The 25361-nt window shown below is 42.5% G+C and overlaps 1 protein-coding gene across 1 annotated transcript in view; it reads right to left on the bottom strand.

Annotated features, from left to right (window-relative positions):
* anos1 (anosmin 1) overlaps positions 1-25361 on the bottom strand; it is a 41774-nt gene that overhangs the window by 9792 nt on the left and 6621 nt on the right. Inside the window, exons 3-7 of the mRNA XM_077001996.1 lie at positions 9564-9626; positions 8927-9149; positions 5009-5193; positions 4574-4703; positions 1200-1405 (exon numbers count right to left, since the gene is read on the bottom strand). Of these exons, the coding sequence (XP_076858111.1) occupies positions 1200-1405; positions 4574-4703; positions 5009-5193; positions 8927-9149; positions 9564-9626 (807 nt within the window). The remainder of the gene's footprint in view (positions 1-1199; positions 1406-4573; positions 4704-5008; positions 5194-8926; positions 9150-9563; positions 9627-25361) is intronic.

The following is a 25361-nucleotide window of genomic DNA, read 5'->3' as shown; positions in this document are numbered from 1 at the left end:
CTTAATGGCTTCAGTGACACATCTGTGAGGTATTATATAAATACATCCTGCAGGGCGTTATGTATTTAAAACCACTAGTGTAGCAGTAGCACTTTCAGCAGTAGCTGCCGGATAGTGAGCTGACATGAAAAAATAACTTGGATAATTATTCAATTATTATCTCATTTATACAGTACATATATAGCTAAATATGGCTTACTCTGATTATGTATTTGACTACCAGGTATACAAAAAGTCACAGGTGAGGAAAACTGGCAGTACAGTTTAATTCCAGGGAAGCAAAACTGCACATCAGTCTTTTGATTTATTTCACAGAGATGTGTGGAATAATGAGTTTTCAGAAGTGTGTTTACAAACCCATGTGTCCTTTAAACCAATTTTTATTTTTGCTTTGTTTCTTTACTATGTACTCAAGCACATAATGACAATAAAGGAAGCAAAGATGCTCCAGCCAAAGAACAGATTCATGCTGCCATAGGACACTGCATTTTGGAGTCCAAATCTGGCATCCTCTTTTTTTTTCTTTTTTTAAGCACATTAAAATCACTATTTGTGATTTGTTTAGGGCAATAAAAATACAAACCATCTGTCTGGTTTGTGACAGATTACTGAGTTTACTCAGTGAAGGCCTGAATCTGTCACTCTTTGCTCTGGCTCAGTATTCAAAGTGCTAGGAAAATTCATAGTCCATTGGTGATCACTATACACAAATGATCAGAGCTCATCATGCACAGAAGTGTGCCTCCATCAAGAAACATTACTTACACATTGCACTGTAATAATTTAATTATATTTACATGTTTTTATAAGCACTTTAAAATGCTCTTATTCTAACATACAATAAATAAACAGTGCATAAAAAATTAACCACAATTTAACACATATAATGTAGTGATCCTCAACCAAGTCCTCAGGTACCAGACGGTCCATATTTGTGTTCTAACCCTGCTCCTGTACAAGCCATTCACTGTTCTTAATGGCTTTGTTCAGGTGGTTTGGGAACTAGGAGAGAGTACAAATATGAAATGCCTTATGAGTCCAGAGGACTGGCCTGAGACAGTCTGGTCTGAAAGGGGAGTGCAGGAAGACAAACAGGCCCAGGAAAAGTTGTTTTCAGACTGCAGTAAGTCATCAATATAAATTTTTGCGCTACTTACTTTTTATTTCACTGTAATTAATTAAGTAGTAGAAGCTATTACCCCACTGGTGGTCTTTCTCCTTTTCTTCTTCGAAGGCACTAGGGCTTTTCCAGAGACGGTCCAACTCCAGAAGACTTTAAAATGGTGCACAGGCACATCGGGCTCTTCAGAAAGTGTCCAGTCCAGGCGAGCATCCAGCAGGCCATCCACCCCCATTGTCACGTTGGTCACCCTCAGTCCAGAAGGACGTGGAGGGGGAGACGGGTCTGTGTGGGACATCAGAGCACACTCAGGACATCTACAGCATTGAACAGATGGCTTTACAAGAAGTCTGAATCTAGTGAATGTGGATAAACTGTTTAAAAAATAGTAAAATACTAATACTAATAGCAGGGGTGCCCACAAGTTTTCAGCTTGCGAGCTACTTATAAGATGACAAAGTCAGAAAGATCTACCGGGGGTTTGGGGGTTGTGAGGTGGCGAACGAAATTTGTTGAGCGGGGGGGCGAACGTAATTTGTTGTGCGGATTGCAGATTGGCTACCAATCAAAATACAACCGTCAGTGCAGATGGGAGATTCATCTACTACTTTTTAATGTCACGCGATCTACGCACATTCCTTCGCGATCAACCGACACTTCCTTCGCAATCGACTGACACTTCCTTCGCGATCGACCGGTCGACGTAATGAGCACCCCTGACTAATAGTAAACTGTTTAAAATTTTTACAAATGTATTACTAAAATAAAAACTATGGGGATTTGATCAAAATTATGAGATTATAATAAAGTGTATATTTAAAAGGTTTGCTTAAACCTCTGTCACAGCAGAACATGACATTGTACTGGCACTCAAAGGCCAGCAAAAAATAGCTACATTCACACCTGCTATCTGGCTTTGTTTGACAGCCTCCAGCATCTCTGAAGGTCTCTGTCTCTCTGCTGACACTCTACAGTTTACATTTGCACTTATGTTTAAAGCATGAGCTCAGCTGCATGCAAGAATGTGTTTCGAATTGGTACTCATTCTACCAAATTATTATCACTCATAAAGAATCTCATCCTGATCTACATCTCCTCAGACTTCTTGCAGACCATCTGTTCTGTCTACCTCTGAACCAGCAGGCCAGACTAACAGCCGTGCAGGTGGACTGGCCATGACATAACCTCCGCACCATTACAGACAGAGGGCAAAGTACAGGCACGGCAGATTTTAACAGGAAAATTACCCAATTTAGTAGCCAATCAGTTCTCCTTTTTTTACAATGAGCTGCCCCCACCTGAAAACCATTTCATCCACTCTGACTGCCTCGTATGTCACCAGCAAGCTAACCTTAGTGCTGCTAGATAAATACGCCAGTGGAGCCTTCACTAATTGCTCCAACCAACAGTGCTGGCGAGAAATTGAAATCATATGACAGACCTGATGTGCAGTGGGTGTGCTGACTATTAAATCCCGCCACCCTAATCAAGAGAAAATCACGGAATGTTGGAAATGTAATCTAAAGCATGGAAATTATATTTGAAAAAGAGTATATTTGAAAAAGAAAGGGAAAAGGGTAGACAGATTGATAGAGAGAGAGAGAGAGAGAGAGAGAGAGAGAGAGAGGGGGGGGGGAAAGGATTTTAGCATGTACATATAATAGAAGGTATACCTGAGTGTAATGTAATATTTTTCTATTGTCGTTTTTTTCACCGCAATCGAAATTTGTCCTCCGCTTTTTACCCATCTGTGCAGTTAGAACACACACACTAGTGATTACTAGGGGGCTGTGGTGCACATGTGTCCAGAGCGGTGGGCAGCCCTAGCCCGGTGCCCGGGGAGCAGTTGGGGTTAGGTGCCTTGCTCAAGGGCACCTCAGTCCTCAGGCCTGGGATTTGAACCCACGACCCTCCGGTAACAAGACCAGTTCCCTACCTCCAGACCATGACTGCCCCAGTGACAGTGACAGAGTGACAGTGGGCATGTATGTATTGCATGTGTATGTGTATCTATATTCATGTATAACTTTTAACATGGACGCTCGACCCAGTAATTACTGAAGAACAAAATCAGTAAGCCAAGAGCAGCAAAATGGCAAGACTGAGAAACATAATGGCATTTTGCACTTCTACACATTTTGACATAAATATAAGTAGTAAAGCAGTAGTAGATCACTGCTATAATTCCATTATGCTCAACATTGCCCTTTCTGTCAAGCAACTTAAACTGGTCCCAAATCCAAATGATCATTACTGCTTCAGTAAATAAAGACCCGATTTTCACTTAATAACTTGGTTTAATCCATAATTGGGAAGCTGGTTATGGAAGCTTAAAGTCCGACCACATCATTACCGACATGTGGTTGAATGTGGTTGGAATCATTTGGAAAGAAGTGCTTTAAGAATTGGTGCGTGTTACCAACTGTTGTACTAAAGGCCTCTTTCATGTCACTTTACATTTAACACTTACACACCCCATACACACCACACCCACACACTGCAGGACCATGCATGCTAGGCTACTGCTTGCTAATCTGTGGCAGCAGTGCATGAGACGTCCTTCTCATACCTCGCCTGTGTAGCAAATCCTGCAGCCCGAGCTTTTCTTTTCTTATTTCGCTTTATGTACTACAGGCCAAAGTTGTGGAGTGAATTAAGAGGTATTAAAGTAAAAACAGCAACAGAAACAAAACATATACATTCAAAAACTGTGCCATGCATGTCATGTTTGAGTACATTTGATGAAATATTATTCTAATCTGTGCTCCAAACCTCTCTTTACAACAGGCGTCTTATTGCACATAAGTATGCAAAATGCTACAAAATCTCCCACTGACATGTAGTGGAGCAATGTAAATGTTTATATGTCTAAATAGATTGATTATCATCTGTCATATTTTAATGAACCCTGTGTTTTAATGAGTGCAAGTTTTTATTAACTAAGACCATGGTTGAACTACAACAGACACATACAACATGATATGCACATAAGCATTGTTAGTGTAATTTTCCTAAACAGATCCTAGCATTGTCATTAGTTATTTTTCTGTTTCATACTGGATAAATGTCAGTGTACCTGTAGTTTAGCTCCATCATTTGCCCTGTTTATGATTTTAACTCATACTTATCACTAAAATGTGCCAGTGGCTAAATCATTTTTGGTGCTTTTCTCTGTAGCAACAAGGCCAACAATAAATGGGGCCCTTTGTGTCCGCCTGCGGCCATCTTAGTTCAAGCACCGAGCAGGCGTGAAGCACGCACACACTGCAAGCGCAGAACTCTTGGCCAAACTGGGCAATTACAAGGGCAAATCCGGTCATAAAAATCCCCAGTCAAAGTCTCCACCTGTCGTAAGAGTCTTAATTCCAAAATGTGAGGGGGGAGGTATGAGAGGATTAAGTACTGGGGCCAGAGCTGGGGACAGGCGTGCGGAGCCCACCCAGGAAGACCTACCTCTGGAAGAGCGAAAGTGCTTGCTAGGTGCAGTGAAGCCTCGTGTGCCATGGACGTTCACGGCCGCCACGCGGAACTGGTACCACCTGCTGGGCCGCAAGTCTGCCAAATGGATGCGCTCCTCTGCAACCTGGGGGTCAGAGAGGGCCCAAAGTCAGGTTTGGAGGCTAAAGGTCAAGTACATATGACACAGCATTGACACTTAAAGGGATGAACTATATTAAAAATCCACAGACTCAGAATGGGAAGCATGTTTTTCAAATATTCAGCAACTGATTCAAGCAACTGATTTAAACTAGCAGCACTTGTATGAAATTTGATATGAAATGGGATTCCTGGGGGTCAAAGCACTTCAGGTAAAATTACAACCTTAAGATCTGGTCATGTAGCAGATGTGTTGAGTTTAAGGTTTAACTGGGGGCCTTGACAACAGACCTGTGCTACATCCTGCCAAGGGGTGGCGTCATCCTCACTAGGGTGGATTCCATGGTTCCATCGGCATTGCACCACATACACCACTGGCTCCACTGACACGTTGAACTTTGAGGACCAGCGGATCTCCAGGTGCCCTGAAGGCTGTTCCACAAAGACTAACTCCTTCCTCGGTTTCAGGGGAGACCCTGAGAGATGGAGACAGAGAGATGGAAACCAGAGGTATAAAATAGAGGAAGAAAGAAATTGAGAGAATGAGAAAGCAAGAAAGATGGAGAGAGAGAACAACAAAGATATTTGGAGAGACAGAGACAAAGGAAGAGAAGGAGCAGCTCACTGAGAATCAGTGCTTGAACCCAACCCAGCGCTGTATTGGGTGACATCATTGTCCCTATCAAATGTTATTTAGTTTCCTGTGTTTCAGCAGTTTAAAGGGCCATCTTGCCCAACGCTCAACCTCAAAGACCTGCAGCACACACACCACAGAGCAGAGTTTCACAAGGCCCAGTGTCACAGAACAAACAGAGCACACCAGACTGGCTTCCTGTGGATCATCAACACATCCTGCAAGTGTGCTAGTCTATACACAACCACTTTTCCAACATGATGGCTCCTCACAGTCAACGCTCAAAGCCATAATAAATGCTTCCATGTGTAATAAATTAAAGATTTATTAAGTACAGGGGTTCAAGGGAGAAAAAAAAACCCAAGAGAAATGCTCTGCAGTGGAAGATTAACTCACTGCACCCAATTCATAACAGCTGTGAAGGAGAGGGAGCTGGTGATAGGACTGAGGGAGCTTAATGACATGGAGATGGAGAGCCCCGAGTGCAGTGAAGAGCAGTAAGGAACCCCACCCACCGACCTCCACATAAATCAGCAGGGTTGGGTGCTGAACACCAAGAGCACAGCGGCAAAGAGCCCCCATCAGGGTGGAAGGGATTCAGGGACATCCATTTCAGGCACAGAATGATGGGGAGCAACGCTGCAAGGTGACTGTAAATGACTTCAAGCTGGAAGGGGATTTAAGTCATGGCTTCACCAGGAAGGATCACATAGGTGGATGTAGATGGTAGCTGTGGTACTGGTATATATATTAATAACAAGTCTTTTGAGGACAGCCTGCTCTGTGTTAAGCAGAATTTCACTGGAGCATCAGTGGAAATTATAACTGCAATCGTTATCACAGTTAGGCTCAATAACTTTAGTGCAGTTCCATACACTAACGGGATCAAGGTGCACCAGGGTTTGGTGTTACTGTGTGAGGCTGTTTAACAGATGTCTAATGGCGAATGTGTCTGAAATGCCTTAGCTCAGAGTGGAGGTCCTTGCCAAATAGACTGATCCCTAGGTTTGGTGTCACTGTGGAGAGAAGAACAGCAGAGCAGCTGGATGGCGTTGTGCTGTGGTTTCTCAGCTAGCACACATGGGTCACACACTCCTCCAAGCAAAACGAGAAGTTACAACAATCCCACTGCATTCCTGCTCTCACCACTGCTGGAACACCCCCTTCATGAGGACACACATGCACACAGACACACGAACAGCTACACAGACTCAGCCTGCACTCAAGAGTCAGTATCTTCTCTCACTATTGAAAACACTGCAGAGTTCACTCACTATTTTCCAAGAATGATCCTAATGATGTGTAAGTTCCAAAGGCCACATACTTTGCAGCACGCTGCCCAGCAGCCATTCCGCCGGTGCAGATGGGTTTACTGCTTTCTTCACCCTCGGCAAGGGAAGCTTCCATTTATGGGGCCTGATGTTCAGCGCTATGGATCATGACCCACTGTAATCTTGCTGCAAGTTCACTCTCTAACAATAACAGCTGATGTAAATGCACAAAGACCTGAACGTGCCCTTGTTTGGTCGGGTATAAATTATGTTCAGTCCTGTGGAGTAATTTACTGGTTCCACAGATGCATCTCTCAGAATGAATTTTTAAAACATTCAGAACAGTCCTGACTTCTTTGTCCAAACATTTGGTTTTGTTTCCATGTCTCACCCAACCCATAAGCTAAGGGAACACAGAGTGCCTGTCACCTGCTCAATAACCACTGGGCCTTGAGCAGATGCTTTTAAAAATGATCTCACTGCTTTTGACAAAGCAGATACTATGAACGATTAAGCTAAAGGAACCCAGTTGGGTTGGAATAAAATAAAAAGAAAGATCCCACCTCCCTTACCTTGTATGTGCCAAGTTTCTCAAAGCAGTGATGAGCAAAGAACATAATCTTCTCCGTATAATAATCCCAAGAGCAAGACAGAGAAACAACCTTTTGAACTAAACATGTCATGTGAAATCTGAAAAGCTGAAACATGCAGGTGTTAGTTATGAATTTATTAACATTTGCATAAACAATGTATCCTCCTCCTCCATTAAAATGCTTTCTGAAAAATGTTAGGCCTCAAATCAGACAGAACAGAATCACAGACAGAAAGAAGCCCCCCCACCACCCCCCAACTGAGTGTGAAGGACAGGATGCTGGTGGATGTCTGCAGTCCCAGGGCGTTTGGTCGATACGGAGAGCACAAAGCGCTCGGGTGTGTCTCAAGCAAACGCTCCAGTTCCCCCACCTGCAGGAACATCTGACAGCGATCTGGATCGACAGCAGCACGCTGCTCGACTTCGCCCCCAGCTCACAGAGAGGGTAATGGTTTCCAGCGTCCCTCAAGAGCACTTGATGCAAGAGCAAGCCACACGTAGAAACAATTACGCTTTCGTCGTGGTGAGCTAATAACAAGTACTCTCTGCTCAGGCAAAAGTGCCTGGAATCCAATCAAGGCTTTATAGCCTACCTGCAAATGAAGGAGAAAGCAGCAAATCTGACAGCAATAAAGATTCATCCTTGGCCAGGCATTCCACCCAATAAAGAGTGCAAAGGCTGGGACAGAGCCTGCTCCATATATAAAAGGAACCACATTGCTTTGAAAAAGTTGAAGGGGGTTGTGATGATTTAGTTTGAGTCTGATAATATACAGACATGATAGAAAGAGATTCACGCAAGGGAACACAAAGAAACACACCCACATGCTTACCTACATATACATAGATCCTTTACACACCTACATTCTTACCTGCATATACACAGATCCTTTTTCTCTTAAAAAAGCAAGCCCATCACTCAGTTCAGAGTTTGATGCCATCATCTGAGAAATGAGGGGAGTTCTCCTGTTCTTCCACAGGTAGTTGGTCTACCGTTTCACAGGGATAGCCACAAGGCTTATCACACTGGTGGAGAACCTCTGGCACTGGGAGTGCGCTTTCCCAGACAAAATTAAATAGTATTAAAAACATGTTCATAACTATGTCAGATGCTGACATCCAGCCCAGACTGACAGTGAGCTGAGTGATAAAAGATTAATAATGAAGTAATGAAAAATGTGGGCAGCAAAAATTCAAACACAGACTATTCATGTAAAGATAAATAGCTACACATTATCCAAGCCAAATATTTTCTACATGATAACCAGTTACAGTGGCATACGCTGCAAGGCCAAAAACAGTCAGTGTGTTTGAGGATCAGTCTGGACTCTAAACTCCCACAGCAGGAACCTGTCATTCACCCACCACAACACTGATAGATGACTCAATAAAATATATTATAGTCATATTCATTATGGACACCAACTGGCTGATAAATGAAATGTTTAGTATCCTTGCCAGCAGAAAAAGCAATAGGCTTGCTCTATAGTCCATATCTGTGCAGAAATTGAGACACCATTCAATCCTGTGCTGCTTGCCATTGTGACCATGAAGCCAACAGTATAGTTTCTCAACCCAGCCCCACAATGGTCCATATTTTTGCTCTTTCCTGGCTTCCAGAGTGAAAATGTCAACTGTCTGGGAGTGGTTGAGGACTGGGTTGGAGGACTGGGTTGGAGGACTGAGGACCCTTCCCTACCAGTGCTGTGTACCTTTGTAGACGTTGCGGGGCACCTGGCAGGTGTGTCCACAACCATTGGGGCAACACTTCCTGAGGGCTGAGCACTCTGCGTCCTCCTCGCAACTCTCCACACAGGCGGCAGCGAATCCACTGGCCCGATCCGGCGGCGGGCAGTCCCCCTGTTTTGCCATCTCTACCGAGCGAAGGAACTCACAGCTAGTCAGACACTCATAGTGCTTCTTGGGAAACAAACCCTGTGGTGAGAGACAAAAGGACAGACTCTTTATTAGCTGGACTGCCCAAGAAGAATGGGTTCCCTTTTGAGTCTTAGTTCTCCCAAGGTTTCTTCCTTAAATCCAGGGAGTTTTTCCTTGCCACTGTTGCCATTGGCTTGCTCATTATGGATCTGGACCCAAACAAAGCAAAGCTGCTTTGTGACAGCCCATGTTGTAAAATGCACTATATCAATACATCTGACTTTGACAACAGATACAGGAATGGCTGGTCAAAACCTCTGGGCTGACACATGAGGTGTGTAGAGTGGGAAAAGGCTATGTTTACACAGCAGTCCGCGAGTTATTCAGACGGCATGCTGCTAGGAGTTGTGAGGACAATTTCTGGACCAGCTGTGCTCAGTTCACTGAGGGTGCACACATGCACAGACATACCTCACACAAATCCTGACACTGGTTCTCCCTCAGGTCCCATGATGCCTTGCAGGGTTCCAGGCACTAGTGGAAAAGGAAGTCAGAAACATAAGCACATAAAAAAAAATCATGTGTTTCATTTTGTCTGTTTTAGCAGCATATGAACTAAAGTCCTCACAGTATGGACATTTATTTAGTTGAAGGTAATACTGACAAAATCAGTGAGATTGTTGGTTGATCTTCTACTAGTAAAAGTAATATATGTGTTATTATTTATTGTCATCATATAACATTTTTATACAGTAATAAACTACATTGTAAAAATAAATTGTATAGAAATCTATCACTTGTAATTATTTGTAATCCTTACTTTAAAAAGTATTTTGAGCATTTTTAATCAAAACTAAAAGTACTAAATATAAATATACATATATATTATTATGATAATGATGTAATGACGAGGATTATAAGGACAGGGCCACCTGATCCATCCTCAGGGCATGTAAATCTCCATAACAGACAGATGGATATTTTTCCTCTTACAGCCACTGACTCTATATAGCTGTGACCCAAACACAGTCTCTGATTTTATCCCCAGCCTCAGCCGAGGAGTTTCAGATTGCACACTTAATCCACACGTCAGTGGGGGTGGCCATGGTGACAACACGACACAGGTCTCCAGTTCAAAGCTATGAACCTCAGTGACTCCAATACAAAGGCTCTAAACCTCATTCCCCTCTTTGGCAAAACAAATACTCCAAATGCAAAGGTTACAGACTGCTGAGAGTCATGTGTTTCATTTATCATAACAAATAAAGCCATATAATTGTAGTCCACGTTTCTCGCACAAAACACATGCATCTCTTGGCACACTGACCTAAAACATCATCAAACACTCATCCCAGATGTACGTATTTAGAACACGGCCTGACTCAGCAGAAGCAGCTGAGTGTAGGGCTTAGTGTTGGCAGAGCTTCAGACAGAGAAGGGGCTACGCTGCAGACACCTCCCAGCCAGAAAGCGGCTCTCAGTCTCTGTACTGAGATGGCTGGGTCAGATACACACTGGCACCAGCATGCAGTTTCGCTACATTTGCATTCAGCAAAGTGCAGACAGAAAAAATATCTAACGGTTGATACACCAGGCATTGCATAGAATAAACAAGCAATGACTGATACGTAGACTTCCTAGGACTGCCTCTCTGTACAGCATGTGGAAGTGATTTCATTCAGGTTTTTCTCTCAACATACAATAAAACAGAGATATGGTAATATAACAGCATGACTAGGTGTTTGGTCCATCTAATAATATGTGTTAAAAAGAAGCCTTCTAATCTTATGTGTGAAAACCTTTTTTTCTCCATCTCTCTCTGGCTCTCTCACTCTCCCTTGCTCTCTCTCTCTCTCTCTCTCTCTCTCCCTTGCTCTCTCTCTCTCCCTCTCTCTCACTCTCCCTTGCTCTCTCTCTCTCCCTCTCTCTCACTCCCCCTTGCTCTCTCTCTCTCTCTCTCTCTCTCTCTTGCTCTCTCTCTCTCCCTCTCTCTCACTCTCCCTTGCTCTCTCTCTCTCTCTCTCTCTCTCTCTCTCTGTACGGCACATCACCCATAGCAAATTAGATTCAGTAAGGCCAAATGCAAAAGAACATGAAAGCTCATGCATGTCAGATATAATCTCTACCTAGCAGAAAAAGGTCCTACCTCAGTTAAAGCTATCAAAAGCATCACTGGCATTGTCTGGACTGTCCCAGTGAGAGAATACGGGGAGGGAAGGAGGAGAATCAAAGAGAGGAAAGGAGCAAGAAAGGAGCGCACCTCCCATCAGAGAACTCCAAATGTGATTCGATTAGGGGACGATTCCATGTGAAAATCAGCAGCATCTCTCCTGAGTATTCAGAGTGCATTATCAAAGAGAAAAAAGTATTTTTGTTCCAGAGTAGACCAGGCAGCATGGGACTTCTTAAAGAGGAATCTGTGCGGCAAGGAGTCCTGGCCCGCTTTCCCACGTTGTTCTTATTCCATTTGCGGCTTTATTACTCACTTGCCTCAATATATTGTTCTCTCTTTATTCCTTTTCAACTGATTTGGAATGCATAGTATGGGTAAGAGCCCCTTGCAGCTATAGCTGGTTCTGTCCCAACCCACAGCATCCAGGGCATGCAGCCATGTACCCTGATGCGCATTAGGATACAGCCATCACTGGGGTGTGGTTCTTGGTTTATGTGGCTCATGGTTCATTCATTCTGATGGTCCTTCCAGGGAAGTATAATGCTGACTGCTGTCTCTGCTACAAAATGTTTCTTATATGACAATGAAAAATAAAAAGCCAATGTTTAAGGTGCATTTTTACATGTTGATATAATAGCAATCATGGTACTTTGATACTCTTTGACAGTTAGCATGGTAGTATATCCCAAATTGTTCCCCAAACATGGTGAATATAACAACAGTCATGTTTTGAGTGGTGAGAAGGGCTGAGTCAAGCTGCTGAATGGCTTATGGATTTGTAATTAGCTCATTAGGCAGAAGCACTGTTAAACTGTTATTCTGCCATTCACAGTGAAATGTTTATTTGCTTTTTAATGGAGTGACTGAATGGTGGAAACATAAACCCTACCAAGATCATGCACATATTAGCCTTCCTAATTACCATCTATGGCTTGGTAATGTGTCTTCGTACCATCTTCTGTTCAAGGAAAGCTAGTTACTATTATTAGAACAGTAGTCACTGGTCCATGTTAATGCACGTTAGTATATATTAACAGAATCAATGGACAATTGTAGTGAACAACAGGTCACCCATGCAACAACCCATTTCTGGCTTGTAAAAAGACATCCATATAAACGGGTATAAACACCCAAATCTATTGGGATAACATACAACACCCAGTCCTCTGGAGAAGAGAAAAAAGCAGACATCTACTAATCATGGTGGCACACAAAGATCCATACCAAACTATACCTGAACTATACCAAAATAAATTGGTATCTCTATTATTTAGAGTATATGCCAGTATTTGAGGCTGTGTTTCCTACAGGTTTGGATGGGACAAAGGTCTCCATGCTCCACCTGAGCATTGTTTCCCATGTCAGAAGCCGCACTCTGCCCCCCAACCTCCTTTTGGTCTGACTGGTAGCAAACACAGGTGGGTGATCTTTAAAAACAGCCCCCCAGCCAAATGAACAGGAGCTGACTAGCTGTATTGTGTCCTGGCGGAGTCACGACAGGAACCAGCACTACTCCTTACAAATGCAAAAGCCCCAAATCCTCCTCTACAAATCACTAAACACACACCTCATAAGCCTCAGGATCAAACTAGCTCGTGCAAGCACACTATGAATACATCTCTACCCAGCGACACGCAACTCTACCCAGCAGTGGATTAAAATGGTTCTGAGTGTTTTTGCCCTTGAGAGTCTGTCACAGCTCTCTGGAATGGTCTGATGTACTGCCATAACCCCACTCGTGCTAAAATTTCTTGTCTGAATGTCTCAAGGTTCATATCTATCGCCACTCTTATTGACATGCACATACCTGCAGTCTTAATGTTTCACTGAATTGCGTGGATTCTTGGGGGATTCTTAGTGTTTCAATTAATTATGTAGATTCAAATGACAAGGCAAAAATCATGAGGTTGAAAAAAGAAGAAGAGAAGAACAGATGAGTGGGAGAATGGCATTTACAGGTGTGCTGTGACTGACGACTCTGCCACTGTTTCCTGACAACCACCCCCTCCGTCCCAAACAGATATCAGTAGCAGAAGAAAAAGAGTGACAACAGACACCCTACCAAAGCAAACAGAGGATCCAGCTTCTATTACAAAGGCGCTCTCAGCAACCAAAGAGGCTCCTCATTTGTCTTTAAACAATTGTAAAAAAAAATAAAATAATATGAATAAGGATTTGGTGTAACTACTTGGCTGTGTTTGTAAAGGTCACCGCCGTGCCACCAGGACACAGCACAATGACACAAGCAGTTCAGCAATGAGGCACAAAATAACTAAAATACCCACAAATCTGCATGGCCAAGCATGAGGAAGAGTAGGCTGTGTAGTCTGGCCAGCACCGATCCCAGGGCAGCCTGGGCCGGGCTTGCTGCCAGGCACTGGGAGAGAGAGTCTGCCAGGGGCTGGCGCGGCTGCTGTCTGTCCTGTGTGGGCCCTCCGGCTCCACCCAAATATTGCCAAAATGATGTTGACACCATTTCCCCTGGACAAGCATTTTTTTTTGGCAGGGAGCACATCATAGGTACCGGAGTTTCATCCGCATGTTTCATCCACATGTACCCAAGCAAACTTTGATAGACTTAAAGTTTGTTATAGTCTTTCCCAAGAGTTTGGAGTAACGTATATGTGCAGTTGGTCATGGTCAGTCTTTTAGTTTTTTTGGATTATTGGTACAAAGGCAAGGGTTAAAAAACGTCAAAGTCATTTAAAGAATGTGAAGTGGTAGAGGTATGTGCAAGAAAGGTACAAAATTATAATTAGCTAAAAAGCAACCTGGTATCTAAATGTAGCTACTTTTTGTTTATTCCCCTGTTAATTCATGTCCTTTGTCATGTTAATCCCGATTCAAAATGACAAATCATTTAATAGATAAAACTGTTGATTACCTGACGTCTCTAATGGGCTTTTAAATGGACTTCTGACCATTTTTAAACAGCTTCTGATGTTATGCTATGTCATAGTGGACTGAAGCATGCAAAAAAATAGTACCGGTATTAAAGAATAATATGCCTTCTTTCACTGGATAGTACGCACTAATACCAGCTAGGAGCAACATGGCTAGAAGATGTAGATTTTTTTCGCTACCAATATCCATGTTCCCCATAACTAAAATACCAAAAATTATATAATATTATCACAATATTCGATAATATTGTTCATCAGCCAAGGCCACCCTCCATATTGCTCCTCTTTCCTTCTCTGCAGTCTGCTCCCTCTCTGCTCCCTGCAGCTCCATATCTCTGCTTGTCCCTTTGCCCCAGTAAGAGTTATCGTCCACCATCATAAAAGACAGAACATGCGCACATGCTGGAGGGCACAGCTGAGGAAACACTGTAAACTGGGTGTGTACAGGAACACACACACGCACACACACACACACACACACACACACACACACACACACACACACACACACACACACACACTTACACTTACCACAAGTCTAAAATGCCACTAAGGTGTTTTTCACTTTGGGTAATGATGTGTGCCCGAGGCACTACACTACAGAACTGCCGTCATAATAATAAGAGACAGAATAACCTTCTCTGGATCAAACAGAAAAAAATATTTCTTATGTATTCCAGGTGTCTGTGTGTGCATGTGTGTGTGCCTGAATGGGGAGAATGCACAATATTACAAACCCTACGGCTTTACGCAAATGAGGTCCTGACTTGCTCTACCAGAAAAGATCACAAGAAAGACAGATGACACCATTTGGATCTTGCAAACTAGTGCAATTAACAATATTTACTTTTTATGTTTACCATGTACATGCATGCACGTTGACCACCATTAACACAGCAGTTGTAAATGTGGGGGTGTGTCACTGTGAGGGTGCCTGTGGCTGTTCATGTGTATGTTTGTGTGTCTGCAGTTGCATGCATGTGTGTGTGTGTTCAAATGAATATAATGGAAGACACTGTTAGCAGCTCGTCTGTTGAACACTAGATAGCGTGAAACCTTGCCAGGCCTTATTGGATTATGGTCATTTCTTTTCTGCCAGAGAAGCTACCTTACAGCATCAGGGCCAGAGGACACTGTGCTTACCTATTCTCTCTCTCTAACAACCTCCAGAAAGATTTATCACCAATCCAAAGTTCCCTACACCCCTGAGGCTCATCCCACACTCCCCTGACCAGACACACACCCCTCCATAAGATACAGTCACACAATCTACCCCACTGTCTCCATAACTGCTCAGTCTGCTCTGAGCATCATTATTTCTGATAGCTCCAGTTCTTTCTGCCCAATAGGTAGCCAGTATTGTACAATCACAATCTCTATTTCCTCACTTCATTCTAATTTACATGTTGGACATTAAGAAGACACTCTTATCCGGAGTGACTTACAAAGTGCTTCACCATCTGTTCACAGAATGCATCATAAATAGTACCATAGATACTGTATATGTACAAGGACAACAAGTGTTATCTGCAGTGTTCATGGTCATTTAAGTTCTCTACAAACAGGTGACAAATCTACGTTTGAAGACGGAAAGAGAGTCAGCAGTCTGAACAGCAAGTGGAAGATCATTCCACCATCTCGGATGCCAGGACAGAGATTCTCCTTACCTACAACCTGGCAATAGCATAGCAACTCTTAAGGTTAACAGATAAACTCTGATGTCCAGAAAAGTGTAAGTGTGTGCACTGTGAGTGTGCACAGACACTCTGTGGTCTGTCTGTAAAAAGAGGGCAGTGTGTATCAACATGGAGACAGCAGTGAGCAGGAAGGGAGCAGTGTGTGTGTGTAAAGCGTGTGCTTTGTGTGGACACCATTACGGCTGAGGTAACTCAGATCTAACACTCTGGGTGTGTTTCAGTAACACTGTTTCAATGACAAAACAATATTTTATGTTTTGTCATATATTTATGTGGCATTTAAGTCTGCAGCAGTTACATTATTCACACATTCACCCTGTGAAGGCTGCACAAATAGCAAACATCACATTCACTTCACAACTAGCCACAGATTTGACTGGTCTTGTAGATTGCCTCTTGTAAATACTGTTGATGCCACAGACCACACAACTCTGGGTGTTGAGGGAATATGCATGTGCCTGTATGTGTTTGTGAATGTGTGAATATGCATGTGGTGAGTGTATGTGAGTATGTGTGTACAACCCCAGTTGGGGGGGTCGAATGATTCACACTTAAGTGTCAGTGGATTAAGTCATGCCAAGGTTAGAAACCCTACTCCAACCCCCCCACCCCCACCCCACACACACACACAGTCATCTCTCATCACCAGTTCTGTGCTGCTGTGGCTCAAATTGCTGGCGAGCTTCAAAGCAGCTCAGTTTGTGTTTGTAATGTTTCCGGAGCATTGCACTGGTGACATCATGGTGTGCTCTGGGTTGGGTTCACACACTCTCCTTAATTAGTGTCACAGACATTGAGGAAACACTCGCCTGCTCTGCTCTATCTCACCACCCCCCCCTCCCCCCCTTCATGGAGAAGCTGTCAAACCATCTTGTGTGTTTACAATTGTTCAGTTTAAGACAGAATTGGACATTTGTGCATCTACCCTGGAGGTAAAATTTGTTTATTCATCAGTCAGAGTGACTTTTGTTGAGGGGTCCTGACTTGTAGGCCTATTTTTCTGGACTCATCTTAAATCTAATCCTTATGCAAATTGATGCATCCCATCGGACAAAAACTGAATTCTGAGTTTTCTTTTAGTCAAAGTAAGGATGATGGAAGTCTTTTAGGGAGAATTATGTATTTATATTTGAATAAAATATATGTAGTTATACTTTAGTTTTGGAGTTATAAATTTTTTTATGACTGAAGCAACTGTAGTCATTAAAAATAAGTGAAATGATTATTAAAAACATTAACAATTTTACAGAAAATGCACTGCATACGATGCAAATTGTGCAACCTGGAACAACCACCACCAAATTTCACTTTTATACCCCACGTCATTTCTAAAAGCTTCTTATGGAAGACCACCTGCATTCATCATGGGCACACTCTTGTTCTACCTGCAACCATGTTTATGAATATTTCCAATTGGTCACCAGTTTTCTTCCACTAATTTGGTTTGCCATTGTGAAAGTTTGTCCTGCCAGAAATCAACAGACAAGCAACTTGACTGAGCAAAAATATCTTGGTATTTTGGCAAACTTTGCAGGCAACCAAATGGAAGTTTGGGCTAAGAAGCCTAAATTAGCCTTAATTGATGGCTGTAGGCTTTCGTCCCATGCTTAACCCCCAGACATAAACAGATGGATGCTGCATTTACACAGCAGAAACGCCTGATGCACAGTGGAATGACAGCCTTGCAAACAGACATTCTCAGAGTATCACTTTAATTATTGATTTAAATACAGGCAGAGAAGCGGACAATAAAGAGGCATAGGAGGCATCTCTACAAGTTGGGGGGTGGGGGGGGGGGGCTGTAAGAGGAAAGAAAGAGAGAGAGAAAGGGATAGAGAGAGATAGAAGGAAGGAGGCGGGCGGTCATGAATTATACATGTGGCCCACAATCGGAGGAGCCTGGTTAATTTATGAGCAGTGCGAACAGAACAGGCAGGACTGTGCTTTGTCTGTGCTGAAGCAGAACAGGGCTTCACGTTAATACTTCATGACTCTTCAAGTCACACTCAGACAGCAGCAATTCTCTGGCGAGTATCTCTTACGGAAACCAGCTCATTCAACAGCAGCCATTACAGACTAGTGCTCACCTTCCCAGAGACCTGTCAATGAATACTAATAAAACTCAGAGGAGATGCGAGACGATATTTCAGCCCCTGTAATGTGATATTATTCTGTCTTCCCTCCGGGCTTGGTTTGTGTTTCGCTGCCATCGGCCCAAAAGGATGTGTCTTTCAGAACAGGCTCAGATGAGTGATAAGAGTGGTGCGTTACTGTGTGTGGGACCCAGTGAAACACAGGACCATCTCAGTGGTTCCGCAAGGACCCATGTTGGACTGTGTATCTGATTTACTGTACATGCAGAGCCTCTTTAAGCGCCCCCCAATATTTCAGAGGTGCTGACTGAAACACTCACTATGTAAGTGTGATGATGGATGCCGGGAAGGACCATGGTGCGGAGAGAAGCTTTCTGGGCAGCTTTCCCAAGCCGCAGAGTAGAGAATGCAGCTCTGCTCCATCTCCTCAACACAGCACTCACAGTATGTCTCCAAATGTCATTTACCATTGTGAACTTCCTACTGTTTTTAGCTTTAGCTGTCACCAGTGTTGATACACACTGATATTTTTACAGATAATTTAAAAGAATCGACACCTTCATCATGGGGTATCCATGAATGTGCATGTTATCTTTCCTGATTAACATATTGCATTACACCCTTAAAAGAGGAATTTGGTCAAAATGCTATTGTTGAATGTGGTCAAAATGCTAATGAATGAAATAAAACTGCCAACCATTAGCGTTATACAAATAACAAATTATATGCTAATGAGGGGCTGCGTACTTCCATTCACTGTTAGCCATATTAGAATGTCCGAGTAAGTTGTTCTATTTATTAAACCTTATCAAATTACTGCACCCTTACATTTGTGGCTTAAAAACAAGTGTTTGCTTCATAGCAATTAACACATTTAGAGCAATAGGTTATACAAGTACAGTAAAAAAGCACAATCGATATATCTGATCAATGAGAGAGCTAGTTCCATTGCAACATACTGATAATTTTCAGGCACAGTTTGAATCAACACAGTTGCACAGATTGAAACCTGGTTCTGATAAATGTGCACCATGGAGGTCTGAGGGTGTGATTTTGCCTCTGATATTTGAAAGTGCTGAGTGCATCTGACCAACTCTCAGTCAGCAACTAAACAGAACACTCCCAGAGCAAATGACTGAAGATCAAACCGCAGACTTTCAGTGCACTGGCCCCTTGCTTGCACAAACACCACTTCTTACAGCCATGACATACTCCAGTTAAAACACTGGCAGATTGTCGCTGATGAAAAAGAACCTTTCTTCTCACAGGGAGCCATTTTTCACTTCAACCTTTATAGAAACATTTAATCTGAAAAGACAGTAAGGTGTGAATCATGGTACAAGTTTCCCAGAGAGCTATAATCAGGAGGGAAATCCAGCAGTACTCTCGCTATGTCCCTGCAGGCTGGAGGGGCTCAGTACTTATCATCGGATTAGGCTGGATAAAAGGATGGATGACTGCATGATTGGAGATAGACAAGGTCCTAATGCCTCGTACGACACACTGAGCAGATAAAATTGCAAGCTGGTGATAACCTACGGCATGCCATTGCACATTTCTAGGGGCATCCAAACTAATAGGTACCAAGGACACAACCAGTGATTAACATGAAAGCTCTAACAAACTGCAGCAAATGAAAAATCTGTAATTGCTGGCTTCAACCACCCAGTCTAGCGGCAAACCTGACCTGGGCACTGGGCTGAGTCAAAACAAATCAACCTCACTTAGAGAAGGTGGACAGACTGACCAGGACAGATAAACAAAGAGGCTGATTTCACAGCAACCAATTCAAAAGGCAGAGAAGTCTACAGAAACGGAAAAAGAGATCATCTTTCCCCTATAGTGAATTTCCTACAGAAAATGAATTTTGTAAGCTGTTCTGATTATAACACACCCAGAGCGGATATTAAAGTTGGAGCTGTTATCTGACACAGCAAGGCATCCAACAGAGAAAAAAACATCAGTCCATAATAAAAGTGGGGACCCAACAATAGTGAGCTGCTCATGTTGAGTAAGCTGCAGCCTTGTTAAATGCAACATGGCAGCAAAACAGCTTGTCTGGGTACGCATGCTTATGGCTAATTATGACTGCAAATGTGTATACGATCTGCAAATGTGCAGGAACAACTTAAAATTATTTGTGTGGAGGAAATTAAAGTCACAGGTTTTGTAATAGAGTAGCTAGTACACATTTAATATGGATTATGGTCAAGGAGCTTTAAGTTTCTCTTCTTTGCAGCATTGTGTTTAAAGCATGTGTGTGCCATTGCTTCTGTCTGCATGATTGTCTCCATTGCTGTGGTTTCTGCCACCCACCACGGTGAGTAACACACCACACAGACAGCAGCAGCTCCCTCCCCACTATCACTACTAACAGCTATGACCCCATCACATGCTCTCCTGCTGGCCCTGACCTAACAGCCCTTACCACCCACACACACACACACACACACACACACTCACACACACACACACACACACACACACACACACACACACACACACACACACACACACACACACACACACACATGAGTGCACGTAAGCAAATACATCAGAATGTTTGCTTCTGATATCTGGACTATTCTCTAAGCTGAAAGAGGAGGAGCACATTCATGGGAAACTGTTATGTCAAGGACAGATGAGAAAAAGAGGCATTAAGAAACAAATCTGAAAGTTTGTTGTCTAAAATCCCTATCGAGGTAGGGGCAGTGGAATGGAGAGTGAACTTAATGGGCAACTATGTGACCTGAATAACAGGTAGAACAGAACCAAACGGCTGCTAATGGACGCAGTCATCTACAAGGCTGCACTGCTCATGAACAACATAAAAGTAACAAATTAATAACTCAAAGACAATGGATCTGATATATGGGTTGAACCACCTCACAGCAGATGTGTGTAAGATGGTGAACTCCATTTTGGCTGAACTCTCTCCACTTTCCTTATGATCCTGGCCTCCATCTGGACTCTGTTCACTGTGTTGCTCGGCGAAAGTCTATGGCTTTAAAGTTTGTGAGATGCTGTGAGCTTGCCAGGCTCAGACATCCCACCAAAAGGTGCTCTGAAATGCTTTTTGACAGACTCAACCACCAGAGTCTCTCTCCCATAAAGCCAGTGCCATTCTCTTCCTGCACTAGCCCCATCTCTCAGTGAGCTGCAGGAAATGATGACCACACAGCGGGCGTGAAAAATCACTGCGACACACAGCTCTACACATACATGCCACTCCTGAAGTCATACTAGTCTGTCTCACTTGAAAATGAGGACTGTGAGCACAGGAAATGCTACAACTGCTATTTAACCTGGAGCCTCCTTGAAAAACTACTTAGAAGTAGTATTGAAGGAACACACAGGAGTGACTCTAAGTAGTGTAGAAAGAACCCACATTCTACACAAGACATTCTAGAACATTCTAGAACACAAGACATTCTGGATCCACCAGTGGAATTCTGTTCCCATGTTCTTCCCTGTGACGCTTTCGCATTTGTTTCAAAATTAGAAAGAGCCAAGGACATGTAGGTGTGAATGAAAAGACAAATAATACACTGCTTGTTCTCCAACAGAGACGCTTCTCTCAATAGCTCTAGCTCAGTCAAAAGATGGCCCCAGTAAGGGCGATCTGGCTACCCTGTTCCCATTGCGCCTATCTGCACCACAGTGCAATTAAGCGGCACGTCCGCAGACAACACTCCTGGACTATAGAGTCTTTCTGTTGGCAAGCACCGGGAGACCTTGGGAAAGGAATGAAAGAGACACCAAGGCCGCCATTCTGTTCCTGCTCACAGAGAGCGCTAACTGGACATGAATGGAATGGTTCTGTTCGGCTGCATAACAACCGCAGAAACCGTTCCATTGCTTTCGCCATGGCTGCTCTCACTTAAATCAAATCAAACACCCAGAAAGTTGTCAAACGTTTTGGACATGCAAAGGCCAGAGCTTTTCTCTCTGTGGAAAAGGAGGTCGCCTGAAAGATAAAGAAACCAAATGACAAAAAAGCCAGGACAAAAGCTGCTAGCATTCCGCTATTTGGCACGCTGGCCTCCTGGTGGGATCGGGTCTGAAAAGAGGGTGATGCTGGTGCTATAGAATGCTAATGAAGGGCCAGAAACACCACATCCTCCCTCTTTCTGTCTCTCTTTCTCTCTCTCACTTGCTTTCCCTCACTGTTTTTCTCTGTCTGTGACTCCCTCCCTCTCTGTGTGACAGAGCGAGAGGGGTTAATTACCATAACAACTGGACGTTAATGGCACAGAAGCACGTTGAGGCAGAGATGGACACTGAGGATGATTGGCCAATAACACCCCCCACCACCACCAGCACCACCACCACCTTCCATCTGGAAGTAACTGCAAAGCCTTTGATTTCCAAAAGTGCTGATGGACTGGGGAGGTCAGGCCATCTTTGTTTAAATAATTAACCGATGTGTGCACAGCTTTTGTCACCACAGAGGCCTCATGATGGGCTGTTTGAGAGGAAAGGAACTATATCAGCAGCGGTTCTCTCTTCTTTCTCTGTGTGTGTGTGTGTGTGTTTGTGTGTGTGTGTGTGTGTGTGTGTGTGTGTGTGTGTGTGTGAGAGAGAGAGCGAGAGAGAGAGAGAGACCGTGATAAGGGCATTTGCTCAAGCCAACACTGTGCTTTTGCTTGAGTGATGTGAAGTATAGCTGAAGTGAAAAGGCTAAACTACACCCACCAATTTATTCTCTCTCTCACGCGCGCGCACACACACACACACACATGCTTGTACACACAAACACACAAGCATGCATGCAGACAAACACACTCAAGTTGTTTGCCAGAACAATATGCTGACACTGTTTAAATTAGCCCAATGTGGTCCTTCCTTTGTGTTTTAAATACCCCATGAGTGTATTCCAAACATTTCAGTTCATTCCAAGGAGAGTACAGTGTAAGTATCCAAACGCACATTTGCCTAGGTTAACGATCCTTATCATTAATGGTGCAAAGAAACAATCAAAACCTGCTTCGTGATCAGTTACTATTGTGATTGCAAATTCAAGCTCTCATTTCACTGACATAAAATTATTGTAAAAATAAATGTTAGAAAAGTAATATGAAACACAATCAATGGGTATAAACCTAAAAAGAGGAAACAGATTCTTTAGCTGAGGAGTAGTAATTTCAGGATAGTTTAGGCAAAGTAGTTTTGAATTTTAAAGCTGAACAAAGTTTTATCTAATATTGAACATGTTTAATGCCTTTTAAATTACTCAAGACAATTGTTGATGGAAAACTGCCACCTTCTAGTAGTTAAACTAAACTAAGCTAAACTAGATCATCTGTGTCTGCCCCACTGCCTTTATATTGTGTTGCTGGTATTAATGTTGTAATGTCACCACATATTCATTAACTAATGAGCTTGCAGTTATACAACCACCACTGGTCAATGTATCCACTGGCCAGTGTAACCACTGGTAAATAATAAAAGCTGGCTTGCTTGTATTGCAATATGTAGAAAGATATTCTTCTTTTAATGTTGTTGTTGTAAGTATAGAGAATTCACAAGATTGTAAACACTGATTATCACACTGATGCCTGTAAATAAATAACTTACATTCAATTTCATCACACGCTCTAAAAAAATGTGAACTGTCTCCAATTCAAAACATTTTTGTTGTGAATTTTTTTCTACACTTCTTAAATGAATGAACCAGTATTCATTCTCTTATTTCAAAATCTGGTATAATTGTTGTTACAAACAACAAAGAAAGCCTTGCAAATTCAAGGCAAATAGATGGTGCATATATAAGATGATGTAGGCTCTCGCACATCCATCAGGACACACTGATCTGAAATGCTTAGGGTAATGTGTTCAGGGGGCATCTGAATGTCTCTGAGGTTTCCGCAGAAATCTGTGAACTCAGGCATAATCTTACCTTCATGTTTGTTCAACTGAATATTTTCATCCATCACTAATAGAAAGGACATTATTATCATTTTGAAAATCCAAAGAAATCAACACAGTTCCAGTCACCAGCGTTATTAGAAACCATTTTGCAATGACACCTGCATGTGGTGTAGCTTGAGTATGGAATCAAAAAACGTTTTAGCACTCGCCTTGGCAGAAAGGCCCTGACTCACAGATACACCCTACATTCAGCCATTAACATATAGCTCTACTTTAATATAGATCTAAGTGAGATCATAAATGAGCTACAAAATGTTCTGATCACCTAGTCTACCATCTTTCTGGATAGATTCAGTATTGGAGACAAGAACTTTGCATTTGAAAGTAAGTAGCTGAGTCTAGTCTAAGAAGAAACTAGGGATGCAGGTGCTGGTTTGGTTGGGCTTATATCTTGAAAAATGTTTTTTAATATATTAAAGGACAGTGACCTAGGATACATGAAACATTTAGTACACATGCAATCTGTTTATGATTTCTCTCTCTATAAGCAACATTAAGGAGGTTCACTTATAAAGCATGTTTAATTTGTTCTTTAAAGTCCTCTCAATCTCATTAGTTCACACCTATAGATTAAAGCAGAATAGCTGTGGGAAATTAATGATTATTTTGCTGGGCCTGTGTCTGTCATCGATCCTGTTTACAGTTGCTGTATAAAGAAAATGCATGGCTTTCTAAGGTTCTCTCAAAAAGCCTTTTTGGTAGAGAAACCTGGAAATAACACAATGAAGTACATTTAATTACAAGTGCCATAAAGGATAGATAGCACGGAATTCTTAGAATAAATTAATTGCAATGATAAACACAGACAGTACTGATCAAATGGTTAAATTACCTTCTTTCATAATGGTCAAATGACCTTTCATATACAAGGTCCTTCTCTGATTTACAGTTAGGGTTGACTATTTCATATTTGTCTACAGTGAAAGACTGACGTGAGTGAAAAGTAATTTGTAACCTGAAAATAACAGATTTCTCATACAAGCTACAGAGCGTCAGCTATAAACTCTAGTTGCTGAAGGAGAGAATATTCTCTTTTTCAGGCTTGTTCTGAGATTCTCTTACTCCCTGTGTTTATTTAGCTGCCCTGAGTCGGCTTGAGTGAATAACACCATCAAAATAAATATGCCAGGCTGTGCCACAGTATAGCTACTGTTGTCAGTACAAAGTACCAGCCGTCAACACCATGCATCATGCTGCCTGTTCAAGTGTGTGTGTGTGTGTGTGTGTGTGTGTGTGTGTGTGTGTGTTTCCAGGATCCCACAGCACCTGGCTGACCTTTACAAAGCACATCTATACAAAACCATTATAATACATGTAAATATCACTTTCTCCAGCTCCTCATTTCTTATTAAATAGTGTAACATATTAAGCTCAGTGACCATGGTTTATTCCAGAGAGTCTCAGATTACCAGTCACACAATATAGAGTGTGATGCTGCGTATATGAATGTTATATGAAAATGTATTCAGCTT

The sequence above is a fragment of the Brachyhypopomus gauderio genome, chromosome 4 (genome assembly GCF_052324685.1).
Source record: "Brachyhypopomus gauderio isolate BG-103 chromosome 4, BGAUD_0.2, whole genome shotgun sequence".
In the NCBI taxonomy this organism is placed as follows: Eukaryota; Metazoa; Chordata; class Actinopteri; order Gymnotiformes; family Hypopomidae; genus Brachyhypopomus; species Brachyhypopomus gauderio.
Note: the sequence above shows the minus strand (reverse complement) of the source record. Positions and strands in the feature narration are given on the sequence as shown.